This window comes from Pogona vitticeps, chromosome 1, assembly GCF_051106095.1.
Source record: "Pogona vitticeps strain Pit_001003342236 chromosome 1, PviZW2.1, whole genome shotgun sequence".
Classification (NCBI taxonomy): domain Eukaryota; kingdom Metazoa; phylum Chordata; class Lepidosauria; order Squamata; family Agamidae; genus Pogona; species Pogona vitticeps.
The window spans coordinates 37,559,314-37,574,158 of NC_135783.1; the positions used below are offsets into that span (position 1 = coordinate 37,559,314).

Genomic DNA, 14,845 nt, shown 5'->3' on the forward strand with positions numbered 1-14,845 from the left:
GAAGGATTCTAACATATAGAGGTAGACTTTGCCCCATGCTCACTGTACTATTCAAAAGGATGGTTATTACAAACAATTATCTGTAGATAGCAAAATTACCAATTATTATACAGTACTTGTTTTCAGACACAATTCAAAGCAGTACAAGGTCACAAGGTGTGTTAGTCGTAGGATACCTTAGGAACCACATTCTTCCATATGATCCTGCTCTTTCCCCAGGAAGAGGGAACTCTATGTCCCAATTCAAGAGAAATAAGAAAAAACCCTGTTCAAGTGTCTGTACCCAAATCATGGGATGTTCTGCAAAGTGAAACTCAGTTGTACCCCTCCCTGTTTTTCATAGTTAACACTGGAATTGCCTGAACTTGTTTTTTGGCTGGCATCAAGGCTTGCACGGATAGAAAAAAGGAAGTTCTTTTTTATTAATACTGCAGTGACAGTATGATGTTGGCTCTAATCCCTGTTCTGATTTTTGAAAACATCTTAAAGACAGTATTTACAATAATTTTCTTGACAATTTTATACAATGAATTTTATAGTAATCACGTTTATCCCCAAAATTAATTATCTGCAGCCTGGTCATTATATGGTAAAATATCAAAGCAGCTTATAAGCTGGTTTTGTTTACTAAAAGACACCACCAAGTAATAAAAGCATCTAAGCATTTGTCCAACCTTTATTCAAAGTTGTGGGCATAGGCTAATAAACTTTATCTGGAATTATCATATTCAATTTCTTGTTACGTTAATTTATAACATTTATATCCATCTTTAAATTTTATTTATTTATTTATTTATTTGTCTTATTTACTGTATAGGCTGCCTTTCTGTGATAAGGGGACTCAAAGTGGCTCATAATATTAAAAAGAAAAGAATAATAAACATAATTGGTTATACATTAAAAACAATTAACCACAAAACTGATTAAAATGCATTATTAAAAATATGTAGAATGTTAAAAACTGTTTAAACTAAAAAATGGCATTCTGCAGCTCACTCATGATTGTTAAAAGTCTACTTGAAAAGGTGGGTCTTCAGCTAGCAGCAGAAGGATAAAAGGGAGGGTGCAACTTATATTTTATTGTAAATCACTCAGATTAGTGCTTTAATGGGAGTGGTATATAAATTAACTAACTAACTAAGCAAGCAAGCAAAATGTTGGGCAAATTATTCACAAGCAGATGAAAAATTTTCTGCATACTCACTGCATTCGAAAGGCAGATACCATCCAAGAACAGAAACCCTAGAAATAAATTGTAACATTCTGTAAACGAAGGTTGGGATCTAGGGAATCACTAGCTGGGTCCTAGTTGCAAAACACATCCAACCCTGAAAAGCACCACTTTGGTTTAGATCTGTCGTAACAGCATAAGGGGTTCAAAATCTGGTCCTGAGGAGTAGGAGATAGTCCAGGATGTCATGGGATGCTAGATAGAAAACTACAAAATGGTGAGAACTGGCACAAGCCAGAAGCCATTCCACTTCTATAAGGAGAAATGCCTTTTGCTCCTGAAAGGGACAGAATAAGACGATAATTTTAGACTTAGATTAGCAATTTATTCTCCCTGAAAAGTAGCACTTTGGTTTGGATATAAAAGTTCTAATACATTCATAACACCATGTTTCCAAATTCTAAAACAATTTGTCAAGACGTACTAATAAATTCATAACACCATGTTTCCAAATGGTACAACAAGCATTTAGTATACTTTGGATGTAATCTAAAAAAAATAGCCATGACCAGTTTAGAAATATCATTCTCTCTAACATTCTCAGAAAATGTTAAAAGGTGTAGGCAACTTATTTCAAATCCTCTGCTCCAGAGGCAAACAGTACTGTTCATTTGGCGCAATCAGGATCGCTCCAAATAAGCCATTTTTTAAGACTTTGTGATCACCCAGATTGCTCCAATGTGGGGCTGGGATGTGTTCTTTCTAGACTCAGTGGTGACATGTATAAGAAGGTATGGTCTGAGTGTGATCATGGATGGTACCCTCTGCCCTATTTTTAAGAGGAAAAAGCAATTTTAAAAATTAAAAATGTTTCCACTTTTCTGCTTCATCACTTGAGCACTGTAGAAGTATAGGGCTGAAGACAATTATCCTGGCTTTCAAAGGGTCATTGTGAATTTTTCAGTGATAAAACAATGGAGCACTATGCTACTTGCCCCAAATAAAAGCAAGCAAACAAACAACTGAGAAAAGAAGAAACATGGGACCCCCCAACTCCCCCTTCCGTGAAAAAAAGACCAAAAACAAAAAAAAACAGCATAATTGCCCACCTGCAAGCAAAAAGAAGCAGCCCATTTTCCAACAGACTGACAGTGCAAAAGAGAATCCAAAGGTGGGAAGAGAGAAGGGGAAAGGCACAATGGGGCCAAATGGAAATAGAGCCATGTACACCACCAAGAGTTTGAGTAGATTGTGACCACCATGGGCTGAAGAAATTATTCCTGTGTGAATAAGAGGGCTTGATTAGATTGCTCTAATCAAGGCCAGTTGTTCTAAAGCATTCCAAAGTGGCTCAGACTAGCCTGCTCGTTAATACAATGACAGCCTAAGTTGAACAGGTTTTGTGATCTGGTGGAGCAATGTTTTCCAACAGGGATGGGATTCAACCCTCGATCACTCAGAATCACAGCCACAGACCCATCATGCCTGCCTCATTATAAAGTTAACTTCCCAGATAAATTCGTTAGATTGAGAGCCATATGAATTTCAAAGTTTCCCAAACCAAAACGTCTCCTTGAGATAGAAAGTTGGGGAGAGCTAAGGGTGCCCCAGAGACATCACTTTCTTTAAAATAAGTGGATGATACACAGTTCCCATATCAGACCCCGGTTGGGGGCACTCTATACAATCTCCCTTACAAGCCAAGCTATGACAACATGATCACAATTAATCTCATAATTCAGTAAACACACATTCTCTATGTGAAAGTTGTTCTCAAGGAGAACAATGGCTAGCTAAAAACCATCATTCCCTATATTGAACTTTGCTGCATCATATACAACAGAGGTCGTCAACCCCTGGTCCACGGCCCGTTGCTGGTCCATGGCCTGAGCAGGACCAGGCCGCAGAGACAGACCTTCCCTCACGTATACACGCACTCCCCTCCCCACAGCTGCTTTGTACACACATGCATGTGCCAGGACCAGCATGAGCGTTCCCCCACCCCTTCACACATGTGCCTGAGTGCCTGTGTGAAGGGTTGGGCGTGCATGTGGGCAGGCATGCAGGTGCTCTTGCGCATGCATGAAGGGGTGGGGGAGTGCTCATGCTGGCACTGGCACGCGCACGCTCCCCACTGCTTTGTGCATGCGCCCAATATATGCGCCCACGCAATTACGGAGTGCTGCCCCATCTTCCTCAAAGGCTCAGCCAGTCCACGGTCTCAAAAAGGTTGGGGACCGCTTATATAAAACATTCAGTGGAACTAAAGCAGAGACAATATGATGAAGCACTAATCAGAATGTGATTCTTAATGCAGGTTATCTGTAGTCATTCAACAGGTCACTGAAGAGTTCTATTCCATTACTGCAAAAACCTTATCTAAATGATGGCATTTCAGCGATGGAGCATTTCATTATTATAAATTTTGTTTAGTACTTGTAAAGATAAAAGGCATGTATGCTACAGCATGTTCCACAATGAAAAAAATACATTATTTTCTTCACACCCAGTTACAACTGATCAGTCTACGAAGGACTGAAAAACAAAAGCCATTGTAAGCAAAGAATTCTGTATGACTACATATTTGAGAATATATTATTGCTTTAAACCTAGAACCATTTTACATACATGAACTAAAATGTGAATTTAAACCCAATACTACCAACCTCATTAGGGTCCAGTTCATCAGGAATAGAAGAAGTCGATAATCTATAATATTTGGAGTCACTAGAAGATAAAAGGAAGATTCAGATTATAGTCCGATATTATTAAAACTTGGTAATTTCTCAAAGTCTTGTTTGAGAAGCTTTTAAAACATGAAAGTAGACATTTTAAAAAAGGAAACAGATGGAGGGTATGGCCTTCCATGAAGCAGTATAAATAATGTGGCTAATAAAAGCTTTTTTATGACTTAAATGGAAAGGATGTAGCAAGTTAGGATGTGCATACAATATAATAATAGGAAAGCACAAACAACATGTTAAGATAGAAATTCTAAAACAATCTGTCAAGATGTACAATTTTTGCTTATAGAGTGTTAAATTAAGTGGGGTTCAAAAATACAATCTTGAAAACATACATTCTGCTTTTAAAATGGGGTTTGAATAGAAGTTGACTAAAAGTTATTGTGAAATAGCCAACTGTCCAGCCAAGTCTGGAACAGAGGTCAATGTACAATAATATTGCCTTGCAAGACAATTTCTTTCACACTGAACATGTAAACTAAAGATAAGAAATACAAATGATTGAGAAAAAAAACCTTCTAGAGTCTAAAGTGCAGATACAGTAAACTGGTACCTGACCAACTTAGTCCAGCAAATTTATGCCCATGGAATTTTGCATACCTGGTAAAATTAGTATAAAAGTAACTTACTATTCCTGCAAGTGCAGGGAGCCATTTAGCCAAAATAACAGCTATCATCTGCTATAGTGGCAACTTGCCAGCCTTGTAAGTTTAGAGAGTCATATTTTGCAACCCTGGGGAAAAACACTGAAAAAATTCTAAACATTTATAAATATCAGTAGCTTACTACACCTGCTAAATGCAGTCGTTTACAGTTGAAGGGAAATGAAAGTAAAATACAGGAATGCGAAAAGACACCTACACATGACATGACACCCACCCCAGATACCAACAACACTGATACTGGGCACCAGACATCAAAGGACAACAACATGCAGCAACACAACCTGTAGCAGCATCTTGGACAGGAACAACATGATTTTTTCTCCATAGATTCAAACTGGCTTGGCTGGGTGAGCACATATTTTTCATGTGTGTCCAGAACTATGCTTAAAAGCTAAATAAGTTATAAAGCTTTTTACATTTTAATGATGTATTTTAGAGTTGCATTCTCTGCTTTCTAATGTGCCTTTCCTGCCTACAATTTAAGCTGTGTTTTTGAATGTACTTTTGTTTACAGTTTCTCAAAGTTGTAAGAATTTTGAACGGCAATCAGACCAGTAGATTTCAGAACTTCATGGATGGATTCCTTTTTAAGCGTTTGTGCTGACGGTTTTTTCATAGCTATAAGCTATAACAACTTTGAAGATTTTTGTGCAATGCAGAAGCCAGGTGGATAAATAAGGTTTGTAGAAACAGGCAAGCTGATGTTGCCTGGAATCATTGCAACAACAAAGCAATTTTTACCTTGATACTCAGACAAATTTTGATATGGTTGGGAATGGTTATCTGATTTCATTCTGGAGTTAACTGTAAATGGGATAAATACCAGCTGTGATGAAGGCAGGCTTCTGATTTTTTCCTTAGAGGTCTGTAAAGTTCTGTACAGCTCTTAGGGGGATGTTCCAGTGTCTGACTCTCTAAGATGACAAATTCATTTTGAGAATCTAACCATAGAAATTCACAAGGTTCTTTTACATTTTGATTCTAAGAGCCTCAAACAGTTGATTTTCTAAGTTACACAATTCTCCGATTAGAAGAATCCAAGGTTCTTTCTGAATATTATAATGCTTTCCCTACTGCACAAGCAAACATCACACCATTCATACAGAAATACTGTACTATCCAACATGAACTTTTTTGTAAAATAAAGAAAAAAGGGGAATAAGGAAAGGAAAAATTAATGAAAAAGAAACTGAATGGAAGGATAGAAAAATAAAGAAGGGAAGGGAAGAAAAGGAATATTGGGGATATGAAAAAGAAATAAAAAGGGAACAAGGAAAATGATAGTGGTTTGAAAAGAATGGAGAGGCAAATATATATTTTTCCCACTCAAATATTATTTGAGTGTGCAGTTATCTGCCTAACCTACAGCTGGATATTGAGATTCCTGCTTTCCTGAAAAATACACATATACCTGCACACGCACAGACACCTGTACCCATTTGGTTGCCTAGAATTTACTATCAGTGGCAAAAAGGGTTATTTTCCCTGTGAAATATTGTGAAGGAGAGAAGGCCAGTGTGCCGTCCTCTACCGAGCAGAAGGCAGAAGAGAGTCAAGGCTGCATAGAAGGCATATTGGTGGAGATAGACCAGGAGAGTGGGGAATGGAAAGGGTCAATGGAGGTGTGTCTGGCTGAGGAGAAGGGAGAGGAGTTGGACCTAATTGTCTGGGAGGAGGATATAAAAGGAGGAGGGAGCACACGCAAATTCAGAATTGTAACAGGTGTGGAGCCACCGGATAAGAAAGACCGTGCTGTCCAGACTGAGCTGAGCTATGGACCGGGAGAACTGCATGGACTGCTGAAGGACTTTCCTAACCTCCAACTGGGAGCAGGTTTGTTGCTGGATCCTAAGGATTATCACGCGCGAGGAGATTTGGAACCTATAGAATGGACAATGGTGGTGTACCCACGCAATCAGCATGGGGGGAGGAGAGTGACCCATCCCAGTCCCTCTTTACCCCACCAACCGCGCAAGGGGGACTGGGCGAGACACCCCTGTTGTGGGACAGCTTGTGCCGTCAGGAGCACCCCACTGAGGCCAATGACGGATCGAAAGCAGTTTGTCCCTCTATAAGGAGCGACTTGAGAACACCTGAGGTTAAAGCGAAGAGTTACAGAATTTTGCCAGAGTTGAGTTTAATGGATCCATTTGAAAGTGTTGAATTGAATTTGTTTAACAATAAAAGAAAATGTTCAAACTTCCGAGCCGCCTCTGACCATCTTTCCCGCAGAAACTCAGGGGCCGCTCTCAGCAGAAGCTGAGCCCAATCACAAATATGTTTATTTTTAATGTTATAGTATGTGAGATGTTACTAGACATTCTGCACAAAATAGCTGGCCATATACTGTATAACGGCTGCCTATAATAAGTAGGCCTTGTGCCTCTTTTACCTACTTAGTTCAGTCTGTAAAGCTCTGCAATCTGCTTTGCATAGCTAAGGATTTGTCTTCAGGAATGATATTGCCTTCTACCCTAAACCTATATTAAAGTGAACATGCAAAAAATCTAGACATGTGATTTGAATCTTCAAGAATTAGTTATCCAAGATAAATGCAAAAACAAACTAATACTGTCAAATAGCAACAAAGTCAAGGAATCCTGGGAACTGGAGAAAGTCAGAACAAAGCCACTCTCCTATCCTACAGCTGCTCCTAAAACTGAGAGAAGACGGGCTTGAAAAGAAGGATAAGGAAACTGTACCAAGAATTCGGCACAAAGAACTAGGTGCTGACTTGTTGCTCTGTTTAGTGATTGGTCAAGCTACTTGCTAAAATGGCTGGCTGACAGGACTGTTATCCAAGTATCACAAACTCTGCTCAAATGCTAAAAAGGCCTAAGAGGTTACTAAAGGTCTACAGGCTGTCAGACCTGTCTGTACTAAATTGTACCATTGTCTCTCTGGAAAGGAGTTCATTGCTAGCTGCTGCTGCTCCTTGTTGCTGTGTGTTAACCCAACACACTTCCTAATCATGATTGCCTTATGAATTAGTGACCTCCAAAATGTCCTATCATTCACAGCTCTGCTCAGGACTCACAAATCCAAGGTTGTAACTCCCTTTATTGATTCAATCCAACTCATATTCAGTCAACCTTCTTCTCCTGCTGCCTTCTTTTCTTAGCTTTACCAATAAGCCTTAGCCTTTCTTAACATGTTCAAAGTGCAATAGTCTGAGTTTAGTCACTGTAGGTCAGTGATGGCGAACCTATAGCATGAGTGCCACAGCTGGCATGCACAGACCTTTCTGTAGGCACGTAAGCTATAAGTAGCCAGATTGCTACTCCCCCCCCCCACAGCCAAACCTCAGGTGCCGGCTGCAGCTGCAGTATTGGCGTTTCAACAGGCGGCAGGCCACTATCCAGAGCAGCTGGCACTGGTGCCAGATCTGGAGTGGGGTCTTGAGGCACCTCTGTGCCTGGGATTCCCACTTCCGCTGCTACTTCCAGTTTGGCACACCACCCACTGGGTTCCCCCACCACCACGAGTTTGGGCACTCGGGCCGAAAAAGGTTTACCGCCAATGTTGTATGTTCTAGGAAGATGCTGTTATCTATGTCTGTCTATGTTCTGCAAGATCCACTGTGATGCAGGGCATCAACGTAAGAAACTCAAGTTCTAGATATCTTTACCTGTTAGCTTCTGCTACCAGTGCAATGCGACCGTAATCCCAGAATCTTCTTCTTATAATGGAAAATATCAGCATTAACAACTAAAAAAGAGTGTGCAAGAAATACTCATTAAGTTTTGCTATCCTATCCCATCATAACATTTTACTACTTCATATTAAACTGGCTTCAGACTTGACAACATCAAATAGAGACTGAAACCCAATTTATACTTGGCATGAACTTATGGATTTCTGTAGACCACAATTAGGAAGTTGTCCAGATCTCTGATGTGGGCCATGATCTTTCCTTTCCCATAAAGGGCAAAAAATCATTAGATGATATCAGTATTAATTTTTAAAAACAGGGCACAAACAGATACTGATTCTCAAATGAAGCTTTAACTTTAGTTCTGCAGACTCCACAACTGATATTCCCATCTTCATAAGTGTTTAAAAGGGATATTCCATATAATCACTTCATGTCATATTACCAAAGGGCTACAAACATACTTTGTCTATATTCTCCTACAATATGCTCTGGTCACAACATAGTGGGCCTTACATAACAGAATGTCTGCAGGGCATAAAGGGACTGGTGCTGAAGGCTTTCTGCACAAAAGTTTTCTTACAGCACAATAGAAATTGATTAATGCTTGTAAACTGCCATGGGGGAGAGGAAGATTCTTGAAGGGAGGGAAAACTCCCAACAATTAGAATGTCCATAAAATGAGCGTACCAAAAAGCAAGTTACATCAAGCAGCAGAACAGTAGGCACTCCACCGAAGGTCACTCCTTGAAGCACAGTGCTTCCCTGGGCAGTACTGTAGCAGTAGGTCCCATTTGAAGAGTTAGCAGCTCTAGCCCTATCCGACAGGTAACTTAGACGTGAATGTGAAACATCCAGGGATACAAATGGAATCATGTTGTCTCACTTAGAAAAGGAAGTATTACAGGCCAGTTACTGTAGGGGGGGGAAAGTAAGCATATAGAACACACAGGAAATGTCAGCAAAATTACATCAGCAAAAGCAATATTATTTAATCACAACAATTCTCAAAGAAATTTTACAAAAATCCCAAAATATCAAAATAACCCTTTTACCCACTTTTTTCCTGTATTGTTATGTGCCATCCAGTCCCTTTTGTATTAGGAAGTGGACTGATCTTTTTTAGCACTTGGATGTAAACAAGATTAGTTACACATGCATGAAAAACCATCCAGATGAAACTGTCCATGTGTAGGGCAATTACTGTACCTACAGAAAGTTTCTACAGATAAAATGTTACCAGCCACACTAGGAGGTGTAGTCCAACATCCAAGGAATCAAGTTAGGTAAACACTAATTTAAAATATGACATTTTTTCATGTCATGGACTCATGCCAATATGTTAAATGTTTAAACTGAGATTATTTACATCATCTTCACTATTTCAAGAGCATAAACCATAAAGCCGTAATCCATGAAGGAAATTTTACTTTCAGTTATCACTTAACAACTCCACAACACAGAAAACGCAGTATAACAACGACTTTCTCGTTTGCCCTCAAAAGCAATGTCAGGAAATGTATTCTCGAAGGCTTCGGTTTTTCAAGTTGTTTGGCCGACAGCATGAAAAATCTACAACAACCCATGTCAGGAAAGGTTTGGTCCTGCAGAGGGCAGAAGAGAGCCAGATTCCTTTCCTCGATTATGCATGATCTTTGCGGCTATTACCCATCGTTCCTCCAAAAAAAAAAAAAGTACAGTAGTAGTAAAATAAGAAACTGAAAGTTGGCGCAGCTAAAACCACGGTTTTCCTAATGTTCAGACTGGACAAAAGATCGCAGGCCAAAATGAACTATTCTGATGCATTAATAAACTATTTTTCCTGGTGTACCAAGTAGAACAGCAAACAGAAAGGTTCTCTTAAAAAGCAACAGAAATTAAGGGCCTCAGGATTGCGTCCTCAACTCCAAACTCACTGGGTTTCTAACATGCAACAATTAAATTTAGTCAGTTTCCCCATCCCTGCATGTTAGTCCTAACAGGAGAGCGGCTAAATCCCAGGCACTTCGCGCAGCTGTTAAGAACAGTGCCTCTCGCTGGGAGCTCGATGGGAAAGCGGGAAGAGGAACGAGAAGCTTTTTTCAAGGTGGCGAGATAAGGAAAGAGCCAGGCCAGATGACAAGGAATACAGACCAACCAAACGAAGGGACCAAACACGCCACAGAGACGCTTCGCCTTGAACCCTCCTGACGAGAAACAGCACATTCCCCCGAAGGCTATCATAGAAAATGGAGGCAGGCAGACATAAAGGAGGGCTTGCCCGAAGTCAACCGGTCCTGGGGGGGTTTGCGGTGAAGAATTTTCGGAGGAAGCTCAAAAGGCCGCCGGGACGACACCCCCACCCCCACACACCCACACCCGCTTCCCGTCCCTCTCCTCTCTCGGAAAGCAGGAAGTCTCTGGGGACAGATGGTGGGGAGAAGCGCTGTGGGGGGGGGAGGAGGAAGCGCCACCCTTCCTGCGGCGAGCCGTGGGGCCGAGGGTGTGTGTCTCTCCGCCCCTCCCGCTCAGGTGAGACAGAGAGAGAGAGAGAGAGAGAGAGAGCTCCTGTCGGGCTGCTGCTGCTGCTGCTGCTGCTGCTGGCTCGGTCCGGCGGCAGTGACTGAGTGACAGACAGCTCGGGGCGGAGATGTTTTCCGAGCGCCCCACACCCCAGAGAGAAGCCGCCCGGGCTCCGTGGCTTGAGCCGCCGGCCGGTCTTGGTGATCCTTAAAAGCCACCGAGAAAACGAGCGGTCTCTCTTGCGCCTCATATAAAGTCAAAAAACAACAACAGGTGATTGCCGAAGCCGCGCATGCGCTGGCGTGATAGCGTCCAGGCTGAAACCCGTGTCGCTCTCGCTCCCGGAGGTTACCTTATATTCCTGGACCTGCGACCCGGAGGTGGTTCTGTGCCTGTAACTTCCCGAAGGCTACGCGTTACGAGCACATGCCGCCTCACGCTCAGGACGGATGAGACTCCTTTGTTAAATTTTTCGTAGGGATGTAACAGGAGACAAGTTGCAGCTTTCTTGGTATCTCGTGGCTAGGGTACTCTGCCAGTGTAATTTTCAAAACTACGTGCTTTTCCAGTACAGTATTGTGTATGAATATTCGAGGGTGGCGCGCATACATTTCTTGGGACCCCAGTTCTAACATGGCCAGGCTGTGGTGTTCAAACTGGTTGTTCTAATTTCCCTTGCCATTAGGTCAGACGTTGCTACCAAGTGGAGGAACAAAGTCATTCTGCGTAGGCTTCAAGACACAGGCCGAAATCCTGTTGTGTGACCTACACCACGAACTTGGATGATGTCGGCAGCAGCCATGGTGCCACCATTTGGGGTTAATTAAAAGCTTCCTAATCTTCCCTTTGTCCAGGATCCTTAGGAATTCCTTTTGACCTGGGAGGCCTTTAGGAGCCATGGAATGGGGTAGGGAGCCCCCAAATTGCCACTGCTGGACCAAGCAGTGCTGATTTTCCAGCTTTAAATAGTTCTTGATTCTGTTCTGTAGTTAGTGAAGGTTTCCCTGGAAGGAAGGAGATCCATAGAGCACCAAGACCTGAGGGGAAGAAGATGAAAGTTTTTAGGGGGCCCCCAATGGCTGTGATACAAATGCAGCTGATGATGTCATCCAAGTTGTGTTGTGTAGCTCTGTCAATAGGATTTCAGTATATAAATACTGTACTGTTCTGGTATTTGTATATTTTATGACTGGCTTAAATTAAGCTCAGGCAGTAGTTTTCTGTTTTAAATTTAAAAATCAGAACAGTTCGATGTTAATGAGGTAAGGTATTATACAGATTGGGGGAAATGCACCAGCAGGGTTCTGATATATGAAACCCTTTTATTTGTTTGTTTGTTTGTTTGTTTGAAATATTTTACCCCACCTTTCTCCTTAAAAAGGACCCAGGTTAGCTTACATCATTGAAAGATAATATTTAAAACTGAAAAAAGGAAATATAAAAAAGGAGCAACTTAAATTCAATGTTCAGAACGTGAAAGTTGCCTTACTGGTAGTAATTCTGTGATAATACAGTCAGTTAATGAACTTATTTTGACTAAATGGGTCCTTACACTTCCAGGAACAGTAAGTTACTTGGGTACCATTTTACCAGGTGGGCAAAAGTGCTAGTGGACAAATTTGATCAGGTACCAATTTGTTCTGCCCATACTTTAGGACTCTAGGAGTCTTTTTCCTCCTCAACAGTTTTGTATTATAATTTGTTTACATTTTCAGCTCTCAGCCATGAAAGAAATTGGCTTGCAAGGCAATGTTATTGTATGTTGACCTTGGTTCCAGACTTGGCTGAAGAACTGGCTGAGTATTTCACAATGACTTTTAGTAAACTGCTGTTCAAGCCTCATTTCAAAGTACAATATACATTTTCAGGGTTGCATTTTTCTACGTCCCTCTTTATTATTTTAATAAACATAATATCTCACACCTTGGAGATATTTAATTTTTATTTGCCCCTTTTTATCAAGGAGATTTAATTTTTTTTAATATTTATTTATTTATTTATAACTATAACAAAAACAAATCATATACATAAAACATATACACTTACAACACAATAACAGTGTTCCCCACCACCATATACGGGACCTCTTGCCATATTCTTCTTTTTCTTCTTCTTCTCATTCTTCTTCTATTGTCCTCCTCTCCAGAACTGCATAGATTCTTGATTTGGAGCTCTCCCTTTTCCCCTTATTAACACATATTCCAAAAATTTGCCCCATATTACATAAAAATTGTTCTTTTTCAACTCTCCTTTCTTCATCTTTAAATTACAAGTTAATTTATCATTTAATGCTATATTCCATATTTCTTTATACCATTCTTCAATTTGTAATTCAGTCTTTAATTTCCACTGTCTAGCAATAATCAATCTAGCTGCTGTTATTAGATTAGTTATCAATTCTTTAATCATTTTGTCATATTCCACGTTCTCATATATTGATAACAAAGCAATCTCAGCCTTACATTCTATATCTTTTCCACAGATACAACTTAATTCTTTGAAAATTTGTTTCCAAAAACTTTGTACCTTTTCACATTCCCACCACATATGAAAGTATGTACCAACTTCTTTCTCACATTTCCAACAGACATTCGGATGACTGGTGTTAATTTTGTTTAATTTTACCGGTGTTAAATACCATCTTAAACTAAGTTTAAAAATTTTTTCCTTTATTCTTACTGACATCAATCTTAAAATCCTCATTTTCCATATCCTCCTCCATTCTTCTTCATTTATTCTTTTCCCAATATCTTGTTCCCACACCAGTTTCAATCCTTCTTTCTCACTTTCTTCTTCCTCTAAATTAAGAAGTGAATAAATTTTACTCACTGTACCTTTTACTGTGTCAGTCATCTGAATGTCCTCATATGAGAATAGAAATTGCTCAAATTTTGTGTGTTCTCTACCTTTATTATATTTATTTGCCCATTCCTTAGTCCATCTTTCCAGTTGTACATAGTTCAACCATTAAATAGTCTTGTTTTGAAATACTTGTTTCATTTGGTCTATCGATCTCATTTTATACAGCCAATCTTTCAGTCTAATCACTTTTTCTTCTTTAAATAAATCCATATACACCTTCATATTGGTAGGAAAATCTTCTATTTCTGTCACTAATCCAAATGGAGAATATGATGAACATAAATTCTTTTTATACTTATACCATATATTTAACAGTGTCTTTAAAAAAGGATTATTAACTTGACTTATTTTGTCTTTCTTACCTTTAGCAAATAAATATTTTTCTATATTTCCTTGTAATTCTGATGATTCCATTTCCCACCAAATTAACCTTTCCGGATTATATATAATTTCACCAATAAACCTCAGTTGGTTAGCTAAATAATAGTTTCTTATATTTGGTAAACCTATACCACCTTTTTTTGTTGTTTTATACCAATACTTTTTATTTATTCTAGATTTCTTCCCTTCATTACAATATTTGTTAACTATTCCTTGCCAATATTTCAACTCATCCTCTGTTAACTGCATTGGTAACATTCTGAATAGAAAATTAATTTTTGGTAAAATTTTCATTTTTACCAATGCAATCTTTCCAAACCAAGATAATTTGAACTTATCATATTCTTGTAGTTTCTTATTAATTACTTCCTTTAGTTTGTTATAATTATAATCCTTTATCTTTTGAATATTTTTCGCTAAATCTATTCCTAAGTATTTAATTGTTTTACATATTTGAAAATCATGTTTTTCAGTAAACTTTTCTTGTTCTATTCTACTATAATTAAACAACATTAAGTCAGATTTTTAAAGGAGATTTAATTTTTATTTGCCCCTTTTTATCAAGGATGAATGTTGCATTTTTCTTAAGTGAAAAAAAAAGATCCTGATAATTGTAATTGCAGCATTTGAATGTTGAATTTATAAAGGTAATAACACTCTTATATGCTTTCATTTTTGGTACAATTACAAGTATCATGGGCCAAAGTGTTATTTTGAATGTGCTTAACTGGTATAGGTCACAAAACAACTTTTTACAATACTGCAGCCACAATATAGAATCTATGAAAGTATTCTTTAGCTCTCTCTGTGTGTTATATGCCATCAAGTTGATTCAAAGTTATAACACCTCAGTGCAGGGGCTATTTGG

General features: G+C 39.2%; 1 protein-coding gene across 1 annotated transcript in view; it reads right to left on the reverse strand.

The window, feature by feature from the left end:
* TMEM63A (transmembrane protein 63A) overlaps positions 1–10,635 on the reverse strand; it is a 36,862-nt gene extending 26,227 nt beyond the window's left edge. The window contains exons 1-5 of the mRNA XM_020786588.3: positions 10,366–10,635; positions 8,923–9,147; positions 8,209–8,288; positions 3,838–3,898; positions 1,205–1,242 (exon numbers count right to left, since the gene is read on the reverse strand). Coding sequence (XP_020642247.3) covers positions 1,205–1,242; positions 3,838–3,898; positions 8,209–8,288; positions 8,923–9,108 — 365 coding nt within the window. The 5' untranslated portion in view covers positions 9,109–9,147; positions 10,366–10,635. The remainder of the gene's footprint in view (positions 1–1,204; positions 1,243–3,837; positions 3,899–8,208; positions 8,289–8,922; positions 9,148–10,365) is intronic.
* Between the last annotated feature and the right edge of the window lie 4,210 nt (positions 10,636–14,845).